The sequence below is a fragment of the Epinephelus fuscoguttatus genome, linkage group LG6 (assembly GCF_011397635.1).
Source record: "Epinephelus fuscoguttatus linkage group LG6, E.fuscoguttatus.final_Chr_v1".
Classification (NCBI taxonomy): Eukaryota; Metazoa; Chordata; class Actinopteri; order Perciformes; family Serranidae; genus Epinephelus; species Epinephelus fuscoguttatus.
The window spans coordinates 12865710-12889827 of NC_064757.1; the positions used below are offsets into that span (position 1 = coordinate 12865710).

At 45.0% G+C, this 24118-nt stretch overlaps 1 protein-coding gene across 2 annotated transcripts in view; it reads left to right on the forward strand.

Moving 5' to 3' along the window:
• Positions 1–21572, forward strand: part of kat6a (K(lysine) acetyltransferase 6A) — a 35185-nt gene extending 13613 nt beyond the window's left edge. The window contains exons 3-17 of one of the 2 annotated variants that reach the window (XM_049578040.1): positions 1007–1115; positions 2823–2938; positions 4259–4340; positions 5208–5322; positions 5630–5943; positions 8170–8282; positions 9592–9707; positions 10543–10684; positions 11645–11806; positions 12310–12403; positions 12551–12782; positions 14274–14472; positions 14583–15287; positions 15440–15701; positions 15816–21572. In XM_049578040.1, coding sequence (XP_049433997.1) covers positions 1007–1115; positions 2823–2938; positions 4259–4340; positions 5208–5322; positions 5630–5943; positions 8170–8282; positions 9592–9707; positions 10543–10684; positions 11645–11806; positions 12310–12403; positions 12551–12782; positions 14274–14472; positions 14583–15287; positions 15440–15701; positions 15816–19195 — 6141 coding nt within the window. In that variant the 3' untranslated portion in view covers positions 19196–21572. The remainder of the gene's footprint in view (positions 1–1006; positions 1116–2822; positions 2939–4258; positions 4341–5207; positions 5323–5629; positions 5944–8169; positions 8283–9591; positions 9708–10542; positions 10685–11644; positions 11807–12309; positions 12404–12550; positions 12783–14273; positions 14473–14582; positions 15288–15439; positions 15702–15815) is intronic. The other variant, XM_049578041.1, reaches the window with a different exon arrangement.
• Positions 21573–24118: the final 2546 nt, after the last annotated feature.

Here is a 24118-nt window from a genome sequence, read left to right on the forward strand (position 1 = left end):
GTTTTATTGGCACCTTAAAACACAGAACAACCCTATTACAGAATTTTAAATACACAAAACAAGTTCTCCTGGCATTTGATGCTACCAACATTCATTTATATTCAGGACATTTATGTGAGTTGTAAATATCACAGCCAGATTATATGGATTTTTATGTTTAAATTATCTCAGTAATACAAATTTGACTCACTTGTATCTCTTTGATACTCAGCAGTAAACAGTGTGTTGCTGAAAATGACTTGTGGTGTACTCTGAGGTAGCAGTAAGCCACCACTTCCCCTCAGGGCTTCTAGGCTCTAGAAACTTTCAAGGAGAGTCACCCCACGGCCCCTCCCTCTCGTGTTTGCGCCTGTGAAGTGCACCTGCAGTGCTTCGGGGATGTGATTTTTCAGCTTTATTGGACACACAAGTCCTATTTGATGTCTAACAACATGTAAAGTGTTATCCTGCCTTTTGTTTTCCTGGACACAATCCTGGCTTAGCTGCGTATCAGATAATGTGTTTGCTTTGTGTGTGAGTGCACACCTGCTGACACGGTTTGTGTTTTCGGGGATGCGCTAAAAGATTGATGCAGCACCAGAATTGAATGTCTGATGGCATGTTTCAGTGTCAAATTGGGACACGTTGCGCTGGAGTTAAACTCCTCAGCCAATACAACCAAAGGAACTGAGATACAGCTTTTGATCACACAACACAAGAGTCAGCAGAGACACTGACACAAGATGGCAGCCTCAAACATGTCATGTCACATAAATTATACAAGCTCACTCATCACTCTGTAACTCTCATGCTCTTCATTATCCTAAACTCTGTTCACAGATCCACATGCTCTGTGGTGTCATTGTAGCGCTCAGTCTGCTGTTGGCTTGTTAATACACACAGCAACAGTCATCCACTGTGGCAGGACGCACAAGGCCACTTTGTTGTTTTCATTTGTACAATTAAACTGTTAAGTTGACTGACGGTCTCAACTTCTCTCCCCCTCTCTCTTCTGTCCCACTGCCAGCCGGTGGCGGAGCCCATTCCCATCTGCAGCTTCTGCTTGGGGACCAAGGAGCAGAATCGCGACAAGAGGCCGGAGGAACTCATCTCCTGCGCCGACTGTGGCAATAGTGGTGAGTGCTGCTTTGTGACCAGCAAGTGCCAGTTCAGTCTGTGGCTTTGTTAATCTTTCCTAGTTTTGTGGTAAACAACAGCACAACAAAAGAGGGTCCAATCAGCTGTTTGCAAAGTATGGATGTGATTGGCTAGAATACAAATCTGTAATCTAATCATTCTTGTAAAAAGGCATTTGCAGCTGAGAAAATAATACAAGCACAATGCTCACATACTGGAGCTGTAAAAAGATTACCATCAGTGTACTTTTAGGAAGCTGCACACTTCAACTATTTCTGCTGCTGCTTCTTCTACTGAACTTTCTATAACTTTCATCTTCTTATTCAACTGCTTTCAGTGGTTACATGTCAGCAGACATTTCAACCAGCTGAGGCCACATCCACACAAATGTTTAAACACCGTTTCAGTGTTAATCTCCGTCCATAATAACACGCCTGAAAATGTGTATCACATGACCATTGACGTACGCTGGGCTTGCAACTACCTATGTAAACAGGAAGCAGATTGTCTTCTCCGTGGTTGGTTGCTTACTTACAGGAAACACTACAGAGACGGCGAAAAGTAAGACCAGAGATTCCTTTGCTTGGACTGATAATGAGATGGAGCTCCTACTGATAGTAACAAGATTGTGAGGTAGTCAAGGTGATGGAAAACAGATTGGGAATCATTCAAAACAAATGCAGTGATATATCAGAGCTGTCATGGGAGCGTTATCCATCACTGGAGGAAGCCATGGCAACAGGGAAGGAGTACCCACACAAGTAGTATAAAATCACAAAAGGCATATCAGCCAGCTTTAATGTTTTGGCTTAATCTGTTGTGACTGATAAGACCTAATTGGTAAATGAATGAGGGTGTCTTCATCATTGTTTTCAAAAGTCTCCATTTTCACCCCCCAGACGTAAATGCAAACCTGGAGTTTTTAAATTAAAACAGGGTTTAAACGCTTTTAAAGGTCTCTGTTTTATAGTTCCAAAACATCACAGTAGCATGGACGCTAGGCGTAAACTTGGGAAAAGCAATAACTTTCAAAATGAAGGCATTAGTGTGGATGTAGCCTAAGATGTCCATTTTAACTACAATTTTCACCCTTTTTCACTTATTGTATTTGGACTGCCACTTCAATTTCTTTCAGTATTTCAGACATATCCAATGGTTCAATTGCTGTTTTATAAGCAGGAGCACAGTCACATTTTCTTTTGGAAATGTAGAGTTCAAAAGTTGTCCTTAATAGTTGTTCTGTGGTGATATTTTCATTATCTTATTTTCTCTGCCCCTTTTTTCGGTCCAGCACACCATGCTTAAACTTGAGTAAGACGAAGACAATAATTAACAAATACTGGCAACGGTCTCTGCTTTCAGAGAAGCTGGGATATAATTATGGTTTTCCTGCTGCTTAGTGAAAGCAGAGGAGAGATTGTGTTCCTCCTCTTCCCTCAGTGGGTTTCTGTCCCAGACAAGACCATCTTGTTTGCTACTCTTCAAACAGCAAAAGCACAGCTCTGACAGATTGTCATTTATGTTTGAACACTCTCTTTGCAGCCAGGTTTGATTCAGTGAGGGCTTTCAGTTCCAAAAGGATCTCTCTTTTTTTTTTTTTTCTTCCTACAATGATGCAAGTGGGTCATGGTTGTCAGTCAGCAGCCACTAAAAAAGTCTGTGACGTTGACGCACTTGTTTGTGTATGCGTGTCTGTCTACCTGCAGGCCACCCGTCCTGTCTCAAGTTCTCCCCAGAGCTCACAGCGCGAGTCAAGGCTCTGTGGTGGCAGTGCATCGAATGCAAGACTTGCAGCAGCTGTCAGGATCAAGGAAAGAATGCGGTGAGTGGATGAGCGAATATGGCGGACTGGCAGCTTAACGGTGCCTGTTAACGCTCTCTTCTCTACTTAAGTGCCAGATAGAAATGCTGATAGACATATCTGTGGTCCTGGGATTGAGCTATTTTAGTCAGCATCGGCATGATTTCTCTTCCTTGTCAAGTGAGGCATCATTGTTATTCAAATGTTTGTAGAGAGGTTTGACGGTGAGACAAAATGCACAACATACTGCCAGATGCACAGTGATAAAATACGTCTTTGAGAAAAGAGAGCAACATGGAAACAAAGAAGCTGCTTAAACCAGTCGAGGTGGATATTTTCAAAGTACATTTCAACTTTAACCTCTTCTAGGATTTGTTGCACAGATTTGGTGCAAAATGTAAACATTTTTAATCACTTGAGAATTGATTAAAAAATGGTCAAAAATCCCGCCAAAATACCATATTAAGACACCAAGACTTGAAGGACAACCACAGAAAAATCTATGCTGTGATTTGATTTCAAAAACTTGACATTTGGAGATTTTTTTCAGTGATTGGATGGTGAGCACCTCTGTTCTGGAAAGACAGCATACATCCTCTGAAAGCCTAACGTCTCTAGGTTGTGGCTGTCAAGTTTCAGGCGGCTATGATTATCCCGGAGGTCACAATAGGTCATCTTATACAGTGATGTCAAGTTTTAAAAATGATCTTATCACAGTGAGGAAAACTGCATGGGTTTTTTGTTTTTTTTTTGCCCAAAATGGCACAGGACTAGTATAAAGTTGGCATGTCTGTAAAGAGGAGACCCACTGGTACCTATTTAACCCATTTTCATTCACATATCTTGAAGTCATGTGACCCCTGCGAAATTAGCTTTGCCAGTTTTTCCCTTGCCAAAATGTTTCCTGCCTTTGGAGCATTATTAAGTATGACATGTTTGTAACCAGTGGATTCATCAGGTCTTTCAGTTTCATGCAGTATTTTCATTCTAGCTTTAAAACTCAGTGCACTACAGCCACTAAAAGACAGTATTGTTGGCCGAGGACACCAGCGTCCCTAGCACAGTGAAAGAGGTTGATGTACTTTGAACACTTACATAAATATGTGGAATTCTTATTTAAGTTTGTCATAAGGATGATCTCAGGAGCTTTATCATCAAACAAAGTGCATCATAACCATATTATTGGACATGGGTGACACATATTTGACTTCATGAAAATACAGTTTGCCCCTAGTATATTGTTTTAACTTTCATGCATGTTTTTGGTTCCATGAGACTTACCTTGTCTGTAACACGTCTGAAGTGATTAATAATCATCTTGTGCATGTTTGTACTGTGCAGGACAACATGTTGTTCTGCGACTCCTGTGACCGGGGCTTCCACATGGAGTGCTGTGATCCTCCCCTCACGCGGATGCCAAAAGGTAAGTAAACACAGGACTGCTCTTTTAAGTCATAACCTGCCTCCTCATTGCCTGTTTACCGCCTCCCATGAATCCAATTGATATAATATGCAAAGCTCTTGGGCTGTACCCAACTCAGGATGTTGTGAGTGGGATCAGATTCCGCTGTTTAATGTGATTGTTTTTTTGTTTTTTCCCCCAAAAACAAAAAAACAGATCGGACAGATTTAAAGTTTGAATGGGTTCAGCGGGACAATGACATTCATTTAATATATTGAACAGGCTAACGGCACTAATGACGGATGTGAAATGTATAACAGTTTTTGCCGACACCAGATACCAAACAAAAACCAGAGACTGTGTCGTATTAAGTTGCTGTGAGCTGTTATTTCACCACTTCCAAGCAGAAGAGAGAAGTTAATGTTCTGGAGACTTGTGGTGGAAAGTTTCTTCTCCTCTGTGCCGCTGCATCATGTCCACAGCTGTCTGTACTAAAGTGCAGCGTGACAGTCAAGAGTGCTCCCTTTGCAGCAAATTCTGGTGACCAAAACATCCCCAAAAGTACATGGCACAGCACACTGACTAGCGAAAAAAACCCTGACTGCTCGACTTGAAGCATTCCCAGTCGACTGAGGGGTCTCTGAATGACGATTCAGATCTCCGACTTTCAAGGGGCAGCCCGACCAGGCTCATGAATGACCACTCTATTTGACCATTAAAGTCACACTTAATGATTTCTCAAGCTCTCTTATGAAGCACATAGTGCTTCACCATGAAGTGCTAATGTATGCAATATGTCCCAGGGCGTGTTGGTATCTGCACTGAAGCTTGTCTTGTCTAATCCACCTCAAAGTATGTGAACCTGTGCTTTTACTCTTTCTCTCCCAGGCATGTGGATTTGTCAAATCTGCCAACCCAGGAAAAAGGGAAAGAAGCTTTTACATGAAAAGGCAGCACAAATCAAACGGCGCTACAACGCACCACTGGGGCGGCCCAAGAACAGGTAAAGAGACGCCTTCAGCTGCTGGCATCTTCTTTAGTGTTAGCCCAGTGGAGAGCCGCAACACGATGCTATGTATCCACTCAAGCAGGGAGCAGATGAGCTAACAGCTAAAACACCTCATCTCAAAACAAGCTTAAGGCTATTTTTTCTTTTATTGACATTTCTCTTCTTTATGTAATTTATCAATAAAAACATAGTGTTTGTTTTTCCAGTGGATTCATATGTGGTCCCATAAGTAAGACTCTGGGCCCACCAAACTTTATTACTTTCTGACACAGTGTTTACTGACTTCTGTCTTTCTCCACAGGCCGGGGCGGCCCTTCAAGAAGTTGGGCGGGCGTGGTCGGCGGAAGCGCTCGGCCTCGGCCAACTCATCTTCCAGCTCATCCTGCGAGGGTTACCCTGGTGACGACAGGCTGCTTTTTTCGATGCGGGACGATGACCTGTCGCAGGGCAGCCTGCGCTTCAACAACAAGACCAAGGGCCTCATCGATGCCCTCACAAAGTTCTTCACACCGTCGCCTGAGGGCCGCAAGGCACGACAGGAAGTGGTGGACTACTCACAGCAGTGCCGTATCCGAAAGAAAGCCAGTCGCAAAGGAGAAGGAGATGACAGAGGAGGTAAGGATTAGCTTATACACACATTTCACAACCATTGGAGGATTAATCTTAAGTCTGCAGATAAACATCTCTTTGCTTAAAGATATCAGATATTTACTGGTGCAGTTGACAAAAATCATCTTTTTTTTCTATAAATGTAAGTATTTTATTACTAAGAGCACAAGATTCTCAGCTTTGAATATTTTATTATAAAGTAACCAAAAGGGGGTTTATAGAGTTCATGTACTCGACATAAATATGATAGCTTTTGAATTGCAACTTACTGGATATAATAAGTGATGTACAAAAAGAGATGTGAATGAACTGTTTTGTTTGTAGTGAACACATAAATTTAAGCAACCTTTTAATAGTGCAGCAACAAAATTATTAATGCAGTGACTGCAAAAACATGAAAAGGAGGCTATAAATTCGATCATTTCTAAAACTTTCACAGCACAAATTGGTAATAGTTACAGATATCACCATCGTTGCTTTAAAAACATATTGTATCATGATGCCTCTTTTCCTAGTTCTTTTGTCAGACACGAATAAGGGTTGTGAGCTAGCCGGTTTGCCAACAGACAGACTCTGTACCACCAACTATTACTGTGATGCATAGACTCTGCTGCAGCATTCTGCCCATTTTAAAAATGATCCAGTCCTGATGTTACTTATTTGGAAATTGTAGACCGGGGTAGAAATGCTGTAGAATTGATTTGTCATTTTCTGGCTGAGAAAATTGTTGCTTATGCATCAAAAGAAATTGCTTTGTTACGTGAAGTGGGTGGCCACCAGCAGTTATTTTTCCACAGAACTTTTCATGGTGGCGCGCGCGCGCACACACACACACACACACACACACACACAGAGTCTTAAGTACAGCACAGTAGAAGAGAATAAATGTGACAGAACAGACACATTAGGAGTACTCACTTCATGTTTCACTGGCACCAATGTCTGCGTTTTGACCCACTTTGAAGATTTTGTTGTACAATGGATTATACAACCTGTATGAATCCAGTTTTGTGACACATCCAGAGTCTGTCAAAAGAGAAGTGATCATTTAAAACCTATCTACCCTGTATATGAATAAAACAAACCCAAAACAGCCACATTAGTAGGTTCATCATCAAAAATAAATGTGTATCTGTGGTGATGAGGCTCAAATATAGCCATGTATGATTTATTTTACTTGTTTGTTGGGAAACTCAGATGCAGCACAACTGCGCACAATAGGCTGTAGCAAATAAACTTGAGCCCTTTTTACACAGAGATCACACTATAGGGCCGCTACGCAGTTGTTTCTGTACATCACCTTTGCATTTTTACGCAGAACCAAACAACTGCCGCATCATGCTGTCCCCGTATATGATTTCAGACAGCATGCTGGCATCGCGGATGCAGTGGCGTGACCCTAGTGTGACATATAACATAAGCGTTGGCAGTGCAATATGCATATGTGCATATTTACTGTCTCAGTTACATGGTGGCTGATCTCGTCCTCTGCTTGTAGGGTAATGAGCTCCAGGACCTCGTTGCTTTCCCAATTTGCGGACATTTTCGGCTGCTGTTCCTTCTCTTTGAGTTAGCTGCTAACTGCTTTTAGCTGCTTTTTGAATCTCCTGTGGTGGGTCACATGCATAACACATCATCAAAACAGCACACCTGTGCTGCCTATGATCTTGTCCTGCCAGCTGTCCCGTTTATACAAAGTTTCAGCGCTGTCACTACTTCCATTCCCAGACAACTCTTTCCCCTCATGCTGAGATCGTACCCTTTATACAGAACTGGGATGGGGAATAACAACGCAGTATTCCCATCTTGAACAGGCAGTGTAAAAGGGGCTATGGAAGCCCAAGTGAATTTCTTGAATTCTCTCAGCACACAAACACACAGGCATCAAATGCAGAGAGATGCCAGAAAGATGGGTTGCTGCAGCTCAGCGCCCTCAGCAGTTAGGGTGTCAGTGCCCTGCTCAAGGGCACCTCGACAGTGCCCAGGAGGTAAACTGGCACCTCTCCAGCTACCAGTCCACACGCTGTACTTGGCCCATGCAGCAACTTGAACCAGTGACCCTCTGGTTCCCAGGCTGAGTCCCCACAGACTGAGCTGCTGCCACCCCTGGAAGACTGTTAACCTTGTATAAATGCCTGCCCACTGTCGCAGTAGCACCATTGTTAAAATCGTCTGTCTAGAAAGCTTCTCACTAAATTTGCATTAATGTTGACTCTGTGTTTCAATCCCCAGACAATCAGGAAGGCAGCGACTGGCGTGATGAAGATGAGAAACTGCCCGGTCACGAGAACCTGACGGAAAAAGACATTGAACTGTTCAGACACATCCAGGAGCTGGCACTACAGGTACACAGTTGGAGACAAAATATTAAATGTCTTTTAAATTTATTGAATGAACAGATAAGGGATGATGGAAAGGGAGGACATGAAGAGGGATCACATTGTAGAGTGAGACAGCATCAACAGGGGAGCAAGGGAGAGACCTGTGAGGCTATAACTGAGGCTGCCATGCTGGAGTCATTGGATGTGATGGTTATGTAAACCCACAGAGTACAGCGGGGGAGCTGGATTTCAGTGGTGATGAGAATGTGGTCAGAAAGAGCGGAGTAAACAACAGCCAGGTCGTAAAAGATGACGTCACTGGCCTTTGACAAGGTCTGTAGGATGTAGGCACGTTTGTGGGTGGAAAAGTCAATGAGCTGTGAGCCTATTGTATTAATAGATTAATTTGCCGTGGAACAGCTGCTGGATTCAGCATGTATATTAAAACCATGCAGGGCACATGGGGCAGAGCAGGATGATGAGTGAAGCATTCACTGAGGTTCAAAGGTTTGGTTTTAAATGACCAATAGATGCAAATAACAAGCTTTGCTATGATAGTTAAAGTACAGTGTTGTCTTCGGAAATTTGCTTGAATTTCACATTCTGTTTCTGATACTCCCACGTTTGAAGGGCACAGCTGGTCAGTATGACTATGCCCTGGAGGCCTCTGAGTGCACAAGGCCTCTGCCACATCTCAGCTAGGCACACAAAGTTAAAGTTGGTGTCAAAAGAACACCCCGTGTTTGATGGAGTGAATATTGCAGCTTTAATGTCAGTGTCCTGCAGTGACAGGTTCGCCCAGCCAGTGTAGTTACAGAGAGGAAATGTAAATCAGCACTAACAGCCCTTTTCATGCAGCCCGGCAGTAGATCGACCAGAGAGCAGGTGTTTGGCCAGTGTCACGGGAGTCATATTAAAACACTATCTCAGATACCGACTGGAATATTCACACCAGTGTTTAAGTGTTTGACGCAGGGAGTAGTAAACCTTAATGACGTGTGAAAAGGGCCGATGTTATTATCTAGGCTGAGTAGCAGTGGAGTAGAGTACATGATCATCATAAAGGGCAGGCAGGGAGGTTTAAACTGATCTTGTTAAATTTAAATCTAAGCCTGGTGGGCTCCACTGGTTTGCCTTTATCACTGATGTGTCACTGATGGCACCCAGTGTCCTGCAGAGCTCTTACGCTTGAGTGTAAGATCCTAAGGCAGTCAGCCCTCATGTGTAATCTATCTGTTTGATATGATCTCTCAGACGCTCCAGCAGTAAACCTAAACTTGACCTTCCATCTCCTCTCCCTTTCTCCCTTTGTCTTTGTCGCTCATACAAACAGAAAGTCGGGGTGACAGGTCCGCCAGACCCTCAGATGCGTTGTCCGTCAGTCATCGAATTTGGCAAGTTTGAAATCCAGACGTGGTATTCCTCTCCCTACCCCCAGGAGTACAGCAGGTAAGCTAATGACCATAATGAAGCACAACAGCATAATGTACTTAGCTCACACTCCTGCGTGTAGACAGCACAGCCACCTCCAGCGTAATGCAGCTCAATTATAAGGTTGTTTACAGTAGCACCTACTTTGGCAGGTAACCAGCCAGAGCCTGATTTGGAGTAGGTGGGGGTGTAATAATTCTTTTAATGTATGTAACCGTGGAATAAAATCTGCCCTACTAATCTTACCTAATCTGCTTTGATTAGGTATTTGAAAATTTAGTGGTGGTAATAAAAGTGAAGTAATATTAGCAGAGAATAAAAGCTTAATGACCCACTCAGAGCAAAAAAATCTATATTTATCCTTGTTCACATCCTATTGGCTCTGTAGGCAGTGTGGAATTATTTGCCTCGTTCAAATCAAGAGCTGTGAAAAGGGATGCAGTTAGCATTTATGTTCAATATTTATTTATCTGTCAGTTGCTTCCTCAATTAATCGGTAATTGCTTAGTTAATAAAACTTCCAAAAAAAGTTTTAAAAATGCCTATCATGATTTCCCCAAAGCCCAGAGTGATGTATTCAAACACCAAAACCTAAAGATATTCAGTTAACTATCATAGAAGATTAAGAATACAGCAAATATCCACATCCAAGAAGTAGAAACCAGAGAACGTTTGGCTTTGTCGCTTAAAAAAAGGCCATGAATGAGTCAATTGTCAGAACAGTTGCAAATAAATGCTCTGTTGATCCATTTATAACTTACTCGACTGTTCATTTTAGCTCTTACTGTGACTTTTTACAACCAGTTTGCACTTACACCTTTACTTGTTGCACTCCCCTTCCTTTTCCCTCCAGACTACCCAAGCTCTACTTGTGTGAGTTCTGCCTGCGCTACATGAAGAGTCGCAGCATCCTCTACCAGCACATGAAGAAGTGTAACTGGTTCCACCCCCCTGCCAACGAGATCTACAGGAAGGACGATGTCTCTGTATACGAGGTGAGGATGAACTGTTCGGAATGATGGACTGAACGATGGTGAGAGCTAATGAAGTGAAAGACTAGAAGAATGTGAGTGAATGATGGTTGATGTAACTGAAACAGAGATAACAATCTGTAAACCACAGCAGTGCTACAGCCACATCCTCTACCGAAGACACCCGTTCTTCTCTTCTTGCCTCACAATTGCACCTACTGTTGCACTCCAGCCCTGTTAGTCACTTCCAACGACACACAATTGTCCAGTGTCGTTACAAAACAGACCGATGAATCCTTTCTCAAAAATGTATTCCATGCTTTCTGTAGACTTTTACCAAGACCCACTCATTTTTATTTAAGACTGTGGGAGTATCTGCAGGGTCAGAGATTAATGTTATGCATGGCACACCACTTCTTTCCCCCCAGCCTCATGAATATACAGTATGTTGATCAGTCCACTTCCTAATGTTGATTAATAGACATCCCTACACACCATAGTGGAATATTCTGCCATTAATGCCATCAGGGAATGACACTGTTATTATTAGAAGAATTCCTAATTACCAATTTACAGTGAAGCTCTTCTTCTCGGTCTCGTAGCGCAGCAGCAGATTAATTCAGTGGGTTGTTGTCTGCAGGCCATGGCCACTGCAGCTCCTCTTTCCCCCGCTCTGCAGTCCATCCTCGCTTGGAGGCGAGCAGAGATAACTGGCCAGCTGCCAAGCCGAACCTCCCTCCTTCTCTTTCTCTTCACAGCTCTTTGTTTCTCTCCTCCACCCTCTCTATCTGTCAGAGTCTCCAGAGACACAGCTGAGATCATTGCCTGACACCGACTTCTACTCCATTCACCTTCACTTTGTTCCACAGCTCTCTAACAGCAGCTTAAAGATGTACTCCTGCACAGTAGAGTGTGTGGGACTGAATTGTAGTCGTTTAGGGAACTTTGTGTCACTGATGTGTTTCCTTGCTGATCCCACAACAGGTTGATGGGAATGTGAGCACAATCTACTGTCAGAACCTGTGTCTGCTGGCCAAGCTGTTCCTGGACCACAAAACCCTCTACTATGATGTGGAGCCTTTCCTTTTCTACGTCCTCACCCAGAACGACAGCAAAGGTTGTCATCTCGTCGGCTACTTCTCTAAGGTACGGCCATGATGCTCTCAACCTGTGATGGATTTCAGTTCCTCTTGCCCACAGCCTCTCAGCCAATTGAGTCGGAATTTGTGTTTTTATTGTCCATGCGCCTTTTTCATTTTCAAGAAATACATACCTCTGTAATTACAACCCCCCTGCACAAACTCACCAAAACAGCTACATTAACCAAAATGGAGAGAAAAATATATTCAAATGAAATGAAATGAATTTGCACTGTCATCACCCCACACAGGTGCATTCCAGCAAAAGTACAAATGCTCATGTTGAGTTCCAGATAAACACTGGGCACCGTGAACTCTGTCGCTCTCTGTGGAGTCGCAGGTGCACCCATTAACATGCTACTTCCCTGCCAAAACACAGCAGTTAGTAAGCGGACGCAGCACCATCAACACCCTGCTGTTCACCCACACAGGCCTGCTCTGTGATGTAGTTTCCATTACATTTTTTTTTTCTAATGGTGGAATGTGTCTGTGTCTTTATCTCTTCTCCAGGAGAAGCACTGTCAACAGAAATACAACGTGTCATGCATCATGATTCTTCCACAGTACCAGCGCAGGGGCTACGGACGCTTTCTCATCGACTTTAGTAAGTAACAAAACAAACATAGTGACACCACCAATTACTGGGAAATATATCTGTGGATACAAAATTAAATTCAATAGAAAACACTGTGGTGTACATCTTTTTGGCTCAAGATGTCTGTGTCATTGGTTTGTTCCTCCATCCCCGCAGGCTACTTATTGTCCAAACGCGAGGGCCAGCCAGGCTCCCCAGAGAAGCCTCTGTCGGACCTAGGTCGACTGTCCTACATGGCATACTGGCGCAGCGTGGTGCTGGAGTGTCTCCACGAGGTCCGCGATCGGCAGATCACCATACGACAACTCAGCAAACTGACTGGGATCTGCCCGCAGGACATCACCACCACCCTGCACAGCCTCAACATGCTGGAGCAGCGAGGAGACAGGTCAGAGACACGACTGGCATACACTCTGAAACACTCCATATTATTTAGTGCCATATGAATTGTTACCCTGCATTAGCACATTATATAACTTACTATAGTGCAGTGAGAGACGGAAGGAGGATCTGGTTGCCAGACAGTTCTCAGTCACAAAGTATTAAAGGCTCTTGTAAAGCTTAACCCAAACGAGGCAGAATATGGCTTGTAGCCAGGTTACACCTTGCATGTAAACAAAGCCAGCCTGTAAAGTAGGCTTTAGTAGGATCATTGCTCATGCAGTCCCTATAATGATATATGGATGCAGCCTGATGTATTTAAACTCCCCTATCAATATAATTTAGGTGTCCTGCTGCTGCCTTAATTAATTGACTCCTCAGCAGATGTTGCATTAACCTAATATTTTCCGCTTTTGACTAAATAGTTTCAGCAATGACATTAAAATGTGAAGGCTGTCCATTTTGACAGATAAAAACACTGAGGGTGATTTATCATGACTTTATGTAATCCAAACCCTGGTTCAGATGGTGGCTTTGGCACATGAATAAGCTATTGTTTAGTCTTGGTTTTGATCTCACGTGCATGACCTTGTTGTCTAGCTGGCTTTCATTTTATAGTTATAGTTGACTAATGTATGTTTACTTGCCACCGTCCCAATAGTGGATAGTGTGTGTACATGCATCAGAGTTGCACTGCGATACTTTAGAGCATTACACCCTTGCTTAAAATTGCATAATCTATAAGCTTCTTTTGTATATTAGTTACTAAATTATTATTAAATTACTAATGAAAGTTAAATGTCCTGAAATGTCCAAAGAGAAAGACTTACACAACCTCTGCTCCTCCTCGGTTATTCTAAGCTTTTTGATAAAGGTTTTATCATTAAATTTAAAACTCTGGCAACATGTTGTTTTCTATAAAATTCTTAATAACAATGAAATGAAATGTGGGATCTTGGCCAGAGCAGCCATGATCTCTTGCTGAAGTGGCCCTCTGTGATAGTAATGCACTGCGGTTAACACTGACCTGCACCCAAGCCATTTGACACTTATTAATATTCCGCCATGTTTTAGCAACAGTAGGATTGAAAGGGAAGAATGATGGGCTGTTGGTTAAGTGTAATTAGCACAGTTTCAGTTTATGCCTGTGATTAATGTACTGTCACTGCCTGACAGTATTGACCCACAAAACTGGGTTTTTGGGTCACAATGATGTGAACAAAGACAAAAGTTGGTGGCAGCACCAGAAAAGAGTGGCACGTTGTGACGCTTTGCTTTAAACACAAATATTAACATTCCTCTATTGTAAGTACACATACACATACTAATAGTCTTGTAAATACATAGTGATCTGCACACAAGAAACAACACATAGGTGTGGATGCACATACACCAACATACACAGCCATATTAATCTAATATCTCTATGCTTGCTTGTAAAATAAACATGCATACAGAGTTGTAACGCTTTTGTTTCTTTTCCCTCTGGTTGTGTCAGGCTGGTCCTGGTGCGAAGGGAGAAGCTGGTGGCTAACCACATGGCTCGTCTAAAGGCCCGGCCACGACAACTGGATGTCGACCCTGAGTGTCTCCGCTGGACTCCCGTCATTGTAACCAACACTGTGGTCTCTGATGCCGACGGAGATGACGATGATGATGAGGAAGATGAAGAGCCAGAGGAGGAAAACCGCAAGGAGGTAAATACGTTAAATTTATATTCGCTCAAAAATTGAATAATAGATTGTCAAAGTGGTTGTATGTTCTTATTGATTAATTATTGATTTTATTCTACTCTATCTGTAAACAGGTCAAACCAAGTCATAAGGTCCCACCAATGTCCTCCTGGCACATGCGTCAAGCAAAGAAGAGGGAAGAGGAGGAGGACGATGATGAGGAGGAAGAAGAGGAAAGAAAGGGCTTCCTGGGGTTTCCCATTAGCCAGAGCTCTCCAACTTCCCCTTCCATTCGCTGTCCACCCTCTGTCCCAGAGCCACCGCGTCCCCCTCCCCCAACAAATGGAGAACGCAGACCTCGGGGGCGTCCACCCAAAAACTGGCCTTGGGGCAAGGTGAAAGACAGTGCACGGGTGGGACGGCCAGCTAAGATCCGCCCAGTGGAGGACGAGGATGATGAGGACGAGGAGAGAACAGAAGAAGGAAAAACCGCAGGCTCTGCCAGTAGCCCCCCTTCCCTTTTCTCCCTGGACAGACAAACAGAAGCCACAGCCTTTCACTCTCTGGACATGGCCAGGCACCCCTCCATAACCCCCACACGGAGAGGGCGGCCCCCCAGGAAAAAGAGAGGCCCTAAGCCCAGATTGTTGGACGGGCCTGGAGAGGGGCTGGCACAGCTTCCTGTGGTTTCCAGGTTGAATGAGTCTCCACCTGTCAGGAAGAACTGCTACAGTGAAAGCAGTGAAGAAGAGGAGGACGACGATGATGAAGATGATGAAGAGAGGAGGGCGTGCTCCCCACCCATCCTCACCAAGCCTGCCATGGGGCTCAAATGCAAGGTGAGAAACTAAAAGTGTCTTGTTAACAGAGAATGTTAAAATCGTCAATCATCATTGTCGAATTTCTGATCAAAATAAACTAGTTTTCAGCTGCATTTAGAACTGGATTTATAATAACCTGGATCCTAATAACCCGTCCTGTTTCTACCTAGAAGCCACTGAGGAAGCGTCGTTTTCGCCAGCGCAGCCACCCTCACAGCAGTGTGGTGACAGAGACAATTTCTGAGACCACAGAGGTGTTGGATGAGCCCTTTGTAGATTCAGACTCAGAGAGGCCAATGCCCAGGCTGGAGGAGGAGACGCCCCTGGGCCACCCACTGCACCGCTACCCCCCAGCCCGCTCTGCTCTGAGGTTGTCTGACCCAGCACCTAAAAGGGGCCGTCACTCCAACCTTACAGATTCAGAGGAAGACGGTGAGCAGCTTTGATGCCAAACCTGACAGGATTTAGTGATGATTGGTTTGTGTGTATACAAAGATATGTGTTAAGCTTTATCTAACACTGGCTTATCTTCTTGCCTCCTCTCAGAGCTAACACCTGTGCTGAAGCCTGTGGCTGCTCTGCCAGCAACTCCCTCAGAGACTCTGGCTGCCAACCCTGAGGTCCCAGTCAAGAAGAAGAAGGGTTGGCCCAAGGGAAAGAGCCGCAAACCACTGCACTGGAAGAAACGAGGCCCTGGAAAACCGCCCAGTGGCGGGCCTGCAGAAAGCCAGGCCCAAAGTGGGGATCCACCACCTCCCAAAATCAAGATGAAGCCTGGCCGCAAGCCCCGGAGCTGGTACCTGCAGCGGGCCCAGGAGGAGGCAGAGAGGCAGGAGCAGGAAAGACAAAGGCTGTTGGAGCAGCAGCTGGACAAAGATCCTCAGCTGCTCCAGACAGACGATCGTAACAGCAAGCGAGTGTGCAGAACCAACACTGACAGCAAACAGAAAGACTCTGATGAAGAAGATGACTATCTCCCTAAGCCTGTTGAGCAGAAGGTTCCCAGGAGGCGAGGGAGACCGCCCAAGAACCGTGCCCTCCGCCAGCCACCACAGCCCGCCCCCAAACCACCCCCAACTTCTGAGCCAGAAGAGGAGGAGGATGAGGAGGAAGAGACTGAAAGAACTTGGGAAGAAGATAAACCCAGCCGTCCACCATCCCGTCCCCTGCTGTCCCCTTCTTCCTCCTCTTCCACCTCAGGACCCCGGGCTCCACAGTCTCGGCCTCAGGATGCAGACATGGGCGACAGGGAAGAGGATGATGACGATGAGGAGAGGGAGGAAGAGGAATGTGGCAGCATGGGCAGTGGTGGCGGTAGCATCAACAGGAGAGCAGCAGTTACACCAGGTTCAGGCAGCAGACGCAGTGAAGACCATGACGCAGATGATGAAGGTGACGGACACTTGGAGGACAAGAGCAACGGCAGCACTAACAGCAGCAAGAAGAGAAAAAGCCAGGACTCTGAAGATGAAGATGATGACGAAGACGAAGAGGAGGAGCCTGCCTCCCGTGCAAGCTCTCCTCCGGTCAAAGAAGAACCCCAAGGCGGAGAGGCTTTTTTAGACATGGAGAACAGCGTGGCCCGGGACTACGTGAGCAAACAGGAGGAGGAAGAAGAGGAGGAGGAGGAGGCTGAGGAGGAGGCGCAGGAGTCGAAGTGTCGACCCTCCTCAACCGACCCACAGCAGGAAGAGAGGCGGCGCAGAGAGCAGGAGGAGTCCGCTGCAGCAGCTGCAGCAGTAGAAACTGTTACGGCCATGTCTGTTCCCTCAGAACCCATGGAGCTTCAGTCTCTGCACCCTGATGACAAGGACGTCACGCTGTTGATGGAACCCCAACACACACATCCACACTCCCACCCACACCAGCACTCTGACTTCAAAGAGGAGCTGGGCCACCATCACCCGCACCACCCCCACCATCACTCCAATGAGCTGGACCTGGAGACTATGCAGGCCGTCCAGTCCCTGACACAAGGGGAAGCCCAGGACGAAGAGACTGAACCCCAGCCACACCATGGGGCCTACCAGGACTGTGAGGAGACCCTAGCTGCCTGCCGGACCCTGCAGAGTTACAGCCACACAGGGGAGGCCGAGGAGGAGGCTCTGGCCTTAGTGGAGGAATGTGGGGCCTCCCAACACAGCAGCCCCCTTCCCAATCCCCCAGTGCCGCCTCTGCCCAGTCAATCTGTGCGCTCGGTTAACAGTCCGGGGTTGCCCTCGGGCATTATGGACACAACACCAGCAGGGCAGAGAGGAGGGACACCTGGCCCTACTGGAGCAGGGGGCAGTGGTGGAGGTGCTGGAGGGGGGTACACCCAGATCACACCAGAGCATCCCAGCTCTCTATCTGCCCCCTCCCAGCAGAACATGGAAACGTCGCCAATGATGGATGTACCGTCTGTGTCGGACCATTCGCAGCAGGTGGTGGACAGTGGCTTCAGTGACCTTGGCAGCATAGAGAGCACCACGGAGAACTATGACAACCCCAGCAGCTATGACTCCACCATGGGCGGAGGGGGTAATGGAACAGGAAATGGGGGGAACGGAGGGGGCATGTCAGCCGCTGTTGTTGCAGGAGCTTCCACAGCTTCCTCATCATCAGCCTCCTCTTCTTCAAGCTCGGCCACCCCGTCCTCCTCCCAGTCCAACAGCTGTTCCTTTGTGCCAGCCCCCAGCCTCACATCATCCACAGGAACGGGAGGATCCCAACTAGCGATGGGAAGCTGTAGCCTCATCCAGCAAACAGGACCAGGGCCCAACAGCGGACCAGGTGCCAGTAATGTAGGCAGTGCTGTGCCTCAGCCACCGCCACCCCCACCACCATCCAACACCCCCAGCTGTGGCATTAAGTCCCCTCAGAGCTGTGGTGTGATAGAGAGGCCTCCCAGCACTAACCAGCAACAACAACAACAGCAGCAGCAGCAACAGTCCCAAAAAAAGGTTCCTCCGCAGCCTCCTCAGCAGCAACAAGCCCCCAACCCTCAGCCTCCACCGTCGGCGCCACCGCCACCACCGCAGCAACAACAACAGGCCCTGTCCCAGTGTAGCATGGGCAATGGCTTTGCCTCCACGCCCATGATCATGGAGATCCCTGAGAGTGGAGGTGGAGGAGGGGGCCGCACCCTATATGAGCGCATGGGTCAGGACTTTGGCACAGGGGGCTACCCCCAGCCCTCAGCAACCTTCAGCCTAGCCAAACTCCAGCAGCTCACCAACACCATCATGGACCCCCACGCAATGCCCTACTCTCATTCAGCCTCCGTCACCTCCTATGCCACCAGTGTTTCTCTCTCCAATCCCGGGCTGGCCCCTTCACCCCACACTCCCCTCCCTCAGGGCCAGCCCACTATGACCCCACCTCCTAACCTGAGCTCTGGCTCCATGAACCTGGGCTCCTTGCAGCTGCAATGCAACATGCCTACAACCAACATCGGCCTGGGACCCCCACCGCACACACAGCGGCTACAGGGCCAGATGGCCACAGTCAAAGGCCATATTTCTATCCGGTCCAAAGCCACTCAGCAGCTGGCCCCGGCTCCACACCAGCAGCAGCTCTACGGACGCAGCTCAGGGGCCGTGGCCATGCAGGGCACGCCGCGCACCTTGGCTGTGCAGCGCGGTATGATGCCAAACCTCATGCCCACGCCAGCACCGTACAATTCCATGAACATGACGCCCCTCAATGCCATGTCTGCCGGCTACCGAATGCCCCAGCCCATGATGAACAGTGGTTATCACGGCAACCCCCCTTACATGAATCAGCCAGCTCAGTACCCCATGCAGATGCAGATGGGCATGATGGGAGGCCAGGGTTACCCGCAGCAGCCTATGCAGCCCAATCACCACGGTAACATGATGTACACCGGCCCCTCCCATCACAGCTACGCCGGTGTCCCAAAACAGTCACCTTACATGAGCAGATGAGCTGCCAAGAACTGAGAAAGGAGACATGAAGCCAGAGCTGATACTCGCTGTACTCTAAATGTCCATTACTCCTGTTCACCCTCTCCAGTGCCACGGCGGGCACCAGGGAGAGTAGGTGATTGGAGACAGAGAGGGTCTTTGGGTTTCCTGTTTTTTTCTATGTTGTCATTTTGTCCCTTTTCATTTGGGCTCGTTTCCCCCTCCCCTCCCAGCTGGCTGTTGTACGGGAACAAGTCGGTGGGGTTCTGGGTCGGGGTGTGTACATGGACCTCTGGCGTGCCGTGCTGCTTCAGGCCAGGCCTACACAGTCCTCTGACGTGATTTCACACAGGCCCAGGAGTCTCTTCCTCCTCACGATGCGCAGGAGGAGAGAAGGGGAGGACAAGAGTGACGAAGAAAACACACAGAGAAAGACAATACAGGAGTACCCTGCTCTGTCGGACTGCGAATGAAAAACAGTGGTTAATTGAATATATTCAACCATGCACACAATCTTTTAAGTGATATAGGAAGCCTTACCATGAAAAAAGAGACAATGAAACATTGTAGGCGGACTCTTGTTTTGTTTTGTTAAACATAATGTTGAATCTTATTTTTGTTGTCGTTGTTTTTGTTGACTGTTTTTTGAAATACTCGTGTGCAGTCCGACCTCTTATATGCTTTGGTCTTTATATGTGTGGCATTCTGAAATGGTGATACACCCTGTTGCTCTCTCAGAAATCCCCGAACATCTATGTGGCCACTCTGTCAGACGGCTTTTCACCCAGTTCCAGAAAAGCATAGGAGCGGGGCCTCCGGTGTTTGAGGTGTTGAGCTGTTTCCAGAGTTTCTGTCTTCCCGGATGGACCTTGTTGTACCAAAACACAGCAAAGAGGCAGAAGAGACGAGCGTGTTACTGTCTAATAAATGTCCATAAACAAAACAAGTAGCATTATGTTCCAGTTTGCCGCCACTCTGAAACGTTTAGATGTAAATATTCCGGTACTTCCCAATATCCAGCACACACAACCACACACACACCCACCCACAAACACACACACATGCTGGCTAGCTGTCACCAATTGGTGGCTAGCTCAGGAAACATTCAGCTGTTCTTGTCCACACTCCACTGACAGACGGTGTACTATGTCAGCCTTTTTTTTTTTTTAGCAGTTTAAGGAATGCAGAACAAACGGTGGGATTTCCATTTAACTGCTTTAAGGAAGGTCAGTTAACTATTGCTGACCTCTCCTCAAGTGTTAGTGACCCAAAGAGGTCCAGGAGTCTGCTTCTGAATGGTGTATTCTGTTAAAACTGTATTTTTTCCTTTTTCTTTTCTGCAAAATTCTGCACTCCCATTGGCTGGAAATACGGCAGTAGACAGTTAGCCTTAGAAAAGGTGTGCCTAAATGCCTGATCTAGTGCATGGTTTGGCCCTCACATAGAGGCACACTCATATAAAAGCAGGGTCGGAGGTGAGTTAAGTGTTAGAGGTTCTGTTGGTTGTGGCGTTCAACCGGCAGGGTTGATTTGGTCGACCTTGTTGCTCCATGTACCAGTATTCAAAGTCAAAAGAGGAGTTTTAATTTTCTTACAGACCTGACATTGCATACTTTATTTGTGTGTATCGTTCTGTTCTCTACTTCTTTTGTGTTTTGTTTCTTTCTGAATTTTATCAGACTGGGCAGCTTTCTTTTATGACACAAGCTGACTCTTTTTGACTTTAGAAAAACCTATTGTAGAGAAAATGTTTTTTCTATAATATAAAAGGAAACTCTGACATTGATATTGGTACTGTCATTTTTTTCACTTCTGTTTCAGGAAAAAAAAAACAATACATATTTTTTAGCTCGCCTCTTGGGTAATAATTACTAAGAAATTCAAAATTTAAAAAAATTACCACTCACTTTTAGTGACTTTAAGATGCCTTTAACCTCTCCATTCCATCTCATCTCTAGAGTTTTTCTATCTTTGTGTAGTATATTAATGCTATTTTAAACAAAAGGACTACAAATATCTAAAGGTCACTTGGCATTCTTTTTTTTTTTCTTTTTCTTTTTTTTTTTTTTTACTTGTGTGTGTATAGGATGACTTCCTTACATTTAAGAGGCATGTAAAAAGGAGCTCAGTATATTTCTGTCTGTTTATATCGCTTCCCTTTTTGTATCCTTTGTAATTGTACATGTTGCGTTGTATGCTAAGAGAGAGCGCAAAATAAAGAGAGGAGTGATGGCTGGGCACACAGTGAAGGTTGATTTGCGCTCAGCGGCCTCAACTCTCTACTCTGTCCCTGTATGTATTTCCATTTATTCTGTTTTTTTCTTTCTTTCTTAGCAAGTACTTTCAAAGAACTCTGTACATTTTAACATAAAATGAAAATAAATTATGTTGAGCCATTCATGTTTTCCTCGAGCTTTTTAAAATTTTATCAGTTCTAAAATAATATCATCTCAGTCCACTCCTTCGAGATTCACTCCAAAGGGACAAAGATGCTTTAATTATGACTAATTAAATGCACATTTTCCAAAACAATGAACCTTGTATAAACTCAACATTTAGTATTGGGAATTTCATTTAATATTTAAGTACAGAAAGGGGTTTTGCACATAAGATGATGGAGGAATTGGGACAACCTTACATACAGCAGACAAGTTAATGGTGTCAGCCACTGGTAAAACAGTGACAAGGACTTTATTCCAAATTGTGTGCATTTATTTAAATGCCTCTGAAAATTCTTCATAATATTGACAGATGTGACTAAATTAGCAACAAAGTGTGAAAATAAACATCCTTAGGTATCATTTATTAGAAGTTAAAAACTCAAAAACTCTGCTAATGTGTTTTATCAGACTGTTTGGGTGTGGTTTGATAAAATATTTCCTACAGAGCCCTGCCTATGTCAAACCACAGAGAAGAGGAAGGATTAAAAACAGAAATCTCATGCCAAATAGCCAACACTGTTGCAACTTCAGTATAAAGCTGTATTTTTATGTAGGATCCCATCTGTCACAGTGAAAAGCTGATAGAAGTTAGTCTTTAGTGTCTTTAAAGGAATACTTCACCCCCCCACACACATGACTATTTGTATATCAATTAATCATCCTGTGTTGTTAAATTTGTGAAGAAACTTGTTTTTCTCACATGCTTCCACAATGAACGAAGAATCCAAAAAAAAGACCAAATCCTGATGAATTGAAGTCCACCATTAACACCAGCAAAACTATATGAAAACATCTGTTCAACAACTCACACAACTTGTGCAGTATAATTCAAGTCTTGTTTATCCAGCTGTACCCTCAGTACTTGACAAGCACATGCATTTTCGCTAGAACTCCAGCATTTTAAACAACTGAAAGTAAAACTTTTCTGTGCTTTCTTCAAAGACAGACACCACAGACAAAGTCAGTACTTTTACCTTGCTGAACACCAGAGCTGCTGGTCAACTGCTGCTTCGATCACTTTGTTTGTTTGTGTTATTGTGTGACTTTGATATTTAAAGGGTTAATTTGGATTCGGCAAAGTCAAGTCAGTAATTTATATAGCACATTTAAAAACAACAGGAGTTGAACCAAAATGCTTTCCAGTCGAGGCAGTTGGGTTAGAATCTGCCTCAACGCAGGTTTACATGATTAAGTAAAGGGTTCATAAAAGGCAGTTATACATAATGTAATACAATAAAGCAGTAATAGAGAGAGGGCAGGACTAAAATGAAAAAGCAGAAACAACTCAACATAAACAGCAAAGTGAAGAAAGAATTTAAAGATATTTAAGTCTTTGGCTGAACTACAAGCAAGTGAAAAAGTTTTGTCTTTAATTCTGATTAAAAACTCAGTGGTGGAACAGGACTTACTGTGGGAGCTGCAACAACAACAACAACAATAATGTGGTCACCTTTGGTTTCGCGGCGTGAGTGAGGGACCGAGAGTTGTTGCTGTGAGGAAGACCTGTGAGATCGAGGGGGAGAATATGGAACTATCAAGTAGGCACTGTATTGTGAAGCCAAACCATTTAAGGCTACAAAACACAAATAGCAGGAGTGATGTGTTGTAGTCTCTTTGCTCCTGTTAAGAGTCTAGCAGCTGCAATTGAACCATCTGGAGTCTCCAAAGTGTGGAGTGAGTCACCCCCATATACAGGGAATTACAATAATCTAGTCGAAAGGTGAGTCACACAATAACAAATGGACTAACTGATTGAGGCAGGGGTAGACCAGCTGCTCCTGTGCTCAGCAATATAAAACTACTGTTTTTGTCGATGGAGTCTGGCCTTGAAGAGAGCAGGGAGTTTTACCTTCAGTTCAGTATAGGAGGGTTTTAGCAAAAATGCATGTGCACGACTGGGTAAATGAGACTTGAATTATACTGCACTCAGTTGTGTGAGAGTTTGTAAACAGATGTTTTGATATGTCATTAAAGGTGGACCCCTTTGACTTTAAATTATCAAGAATTTTCTCTGTTTTTGGATTCTTAGTTCACTGGAGGCATGCAAGAAAAACAAAGGCTTCTTCACAAATTCAACACAACAAGGGGTGAGGAATTGATGTACAGGTGGTCATGTAGGGGTGAGATATTCCTTTGATACCTCTTTATCTTTTCCATATTCCTTGTTCCGAGTTGAAATTTAAGTGAATAGTCAAAATGCATGTGAAGAATGCTATTGTCACGTGTTTGAAATTATCCAGCTGGGCCACAGGGCCTTTTAGGTTCCCCCAAAACTGTAGAGCTCTACATGAGCTTTGTTATAAAGGGCTCAGGGTGTCACTGTGATGACAGATCAAGGAAAGACTAGATTACATTTCATTTGAAGAAATTAAGTTTTACAAAGCTTCACACCATTATTGATTAACTGATCAATTTTACCCCCTAGTTGGCGAGCATTTGTAACAGACCTACTGGCATTAGTTGTCATTTGTGGAGTTGCTGTGACCACTTGTGGCCACTAGAT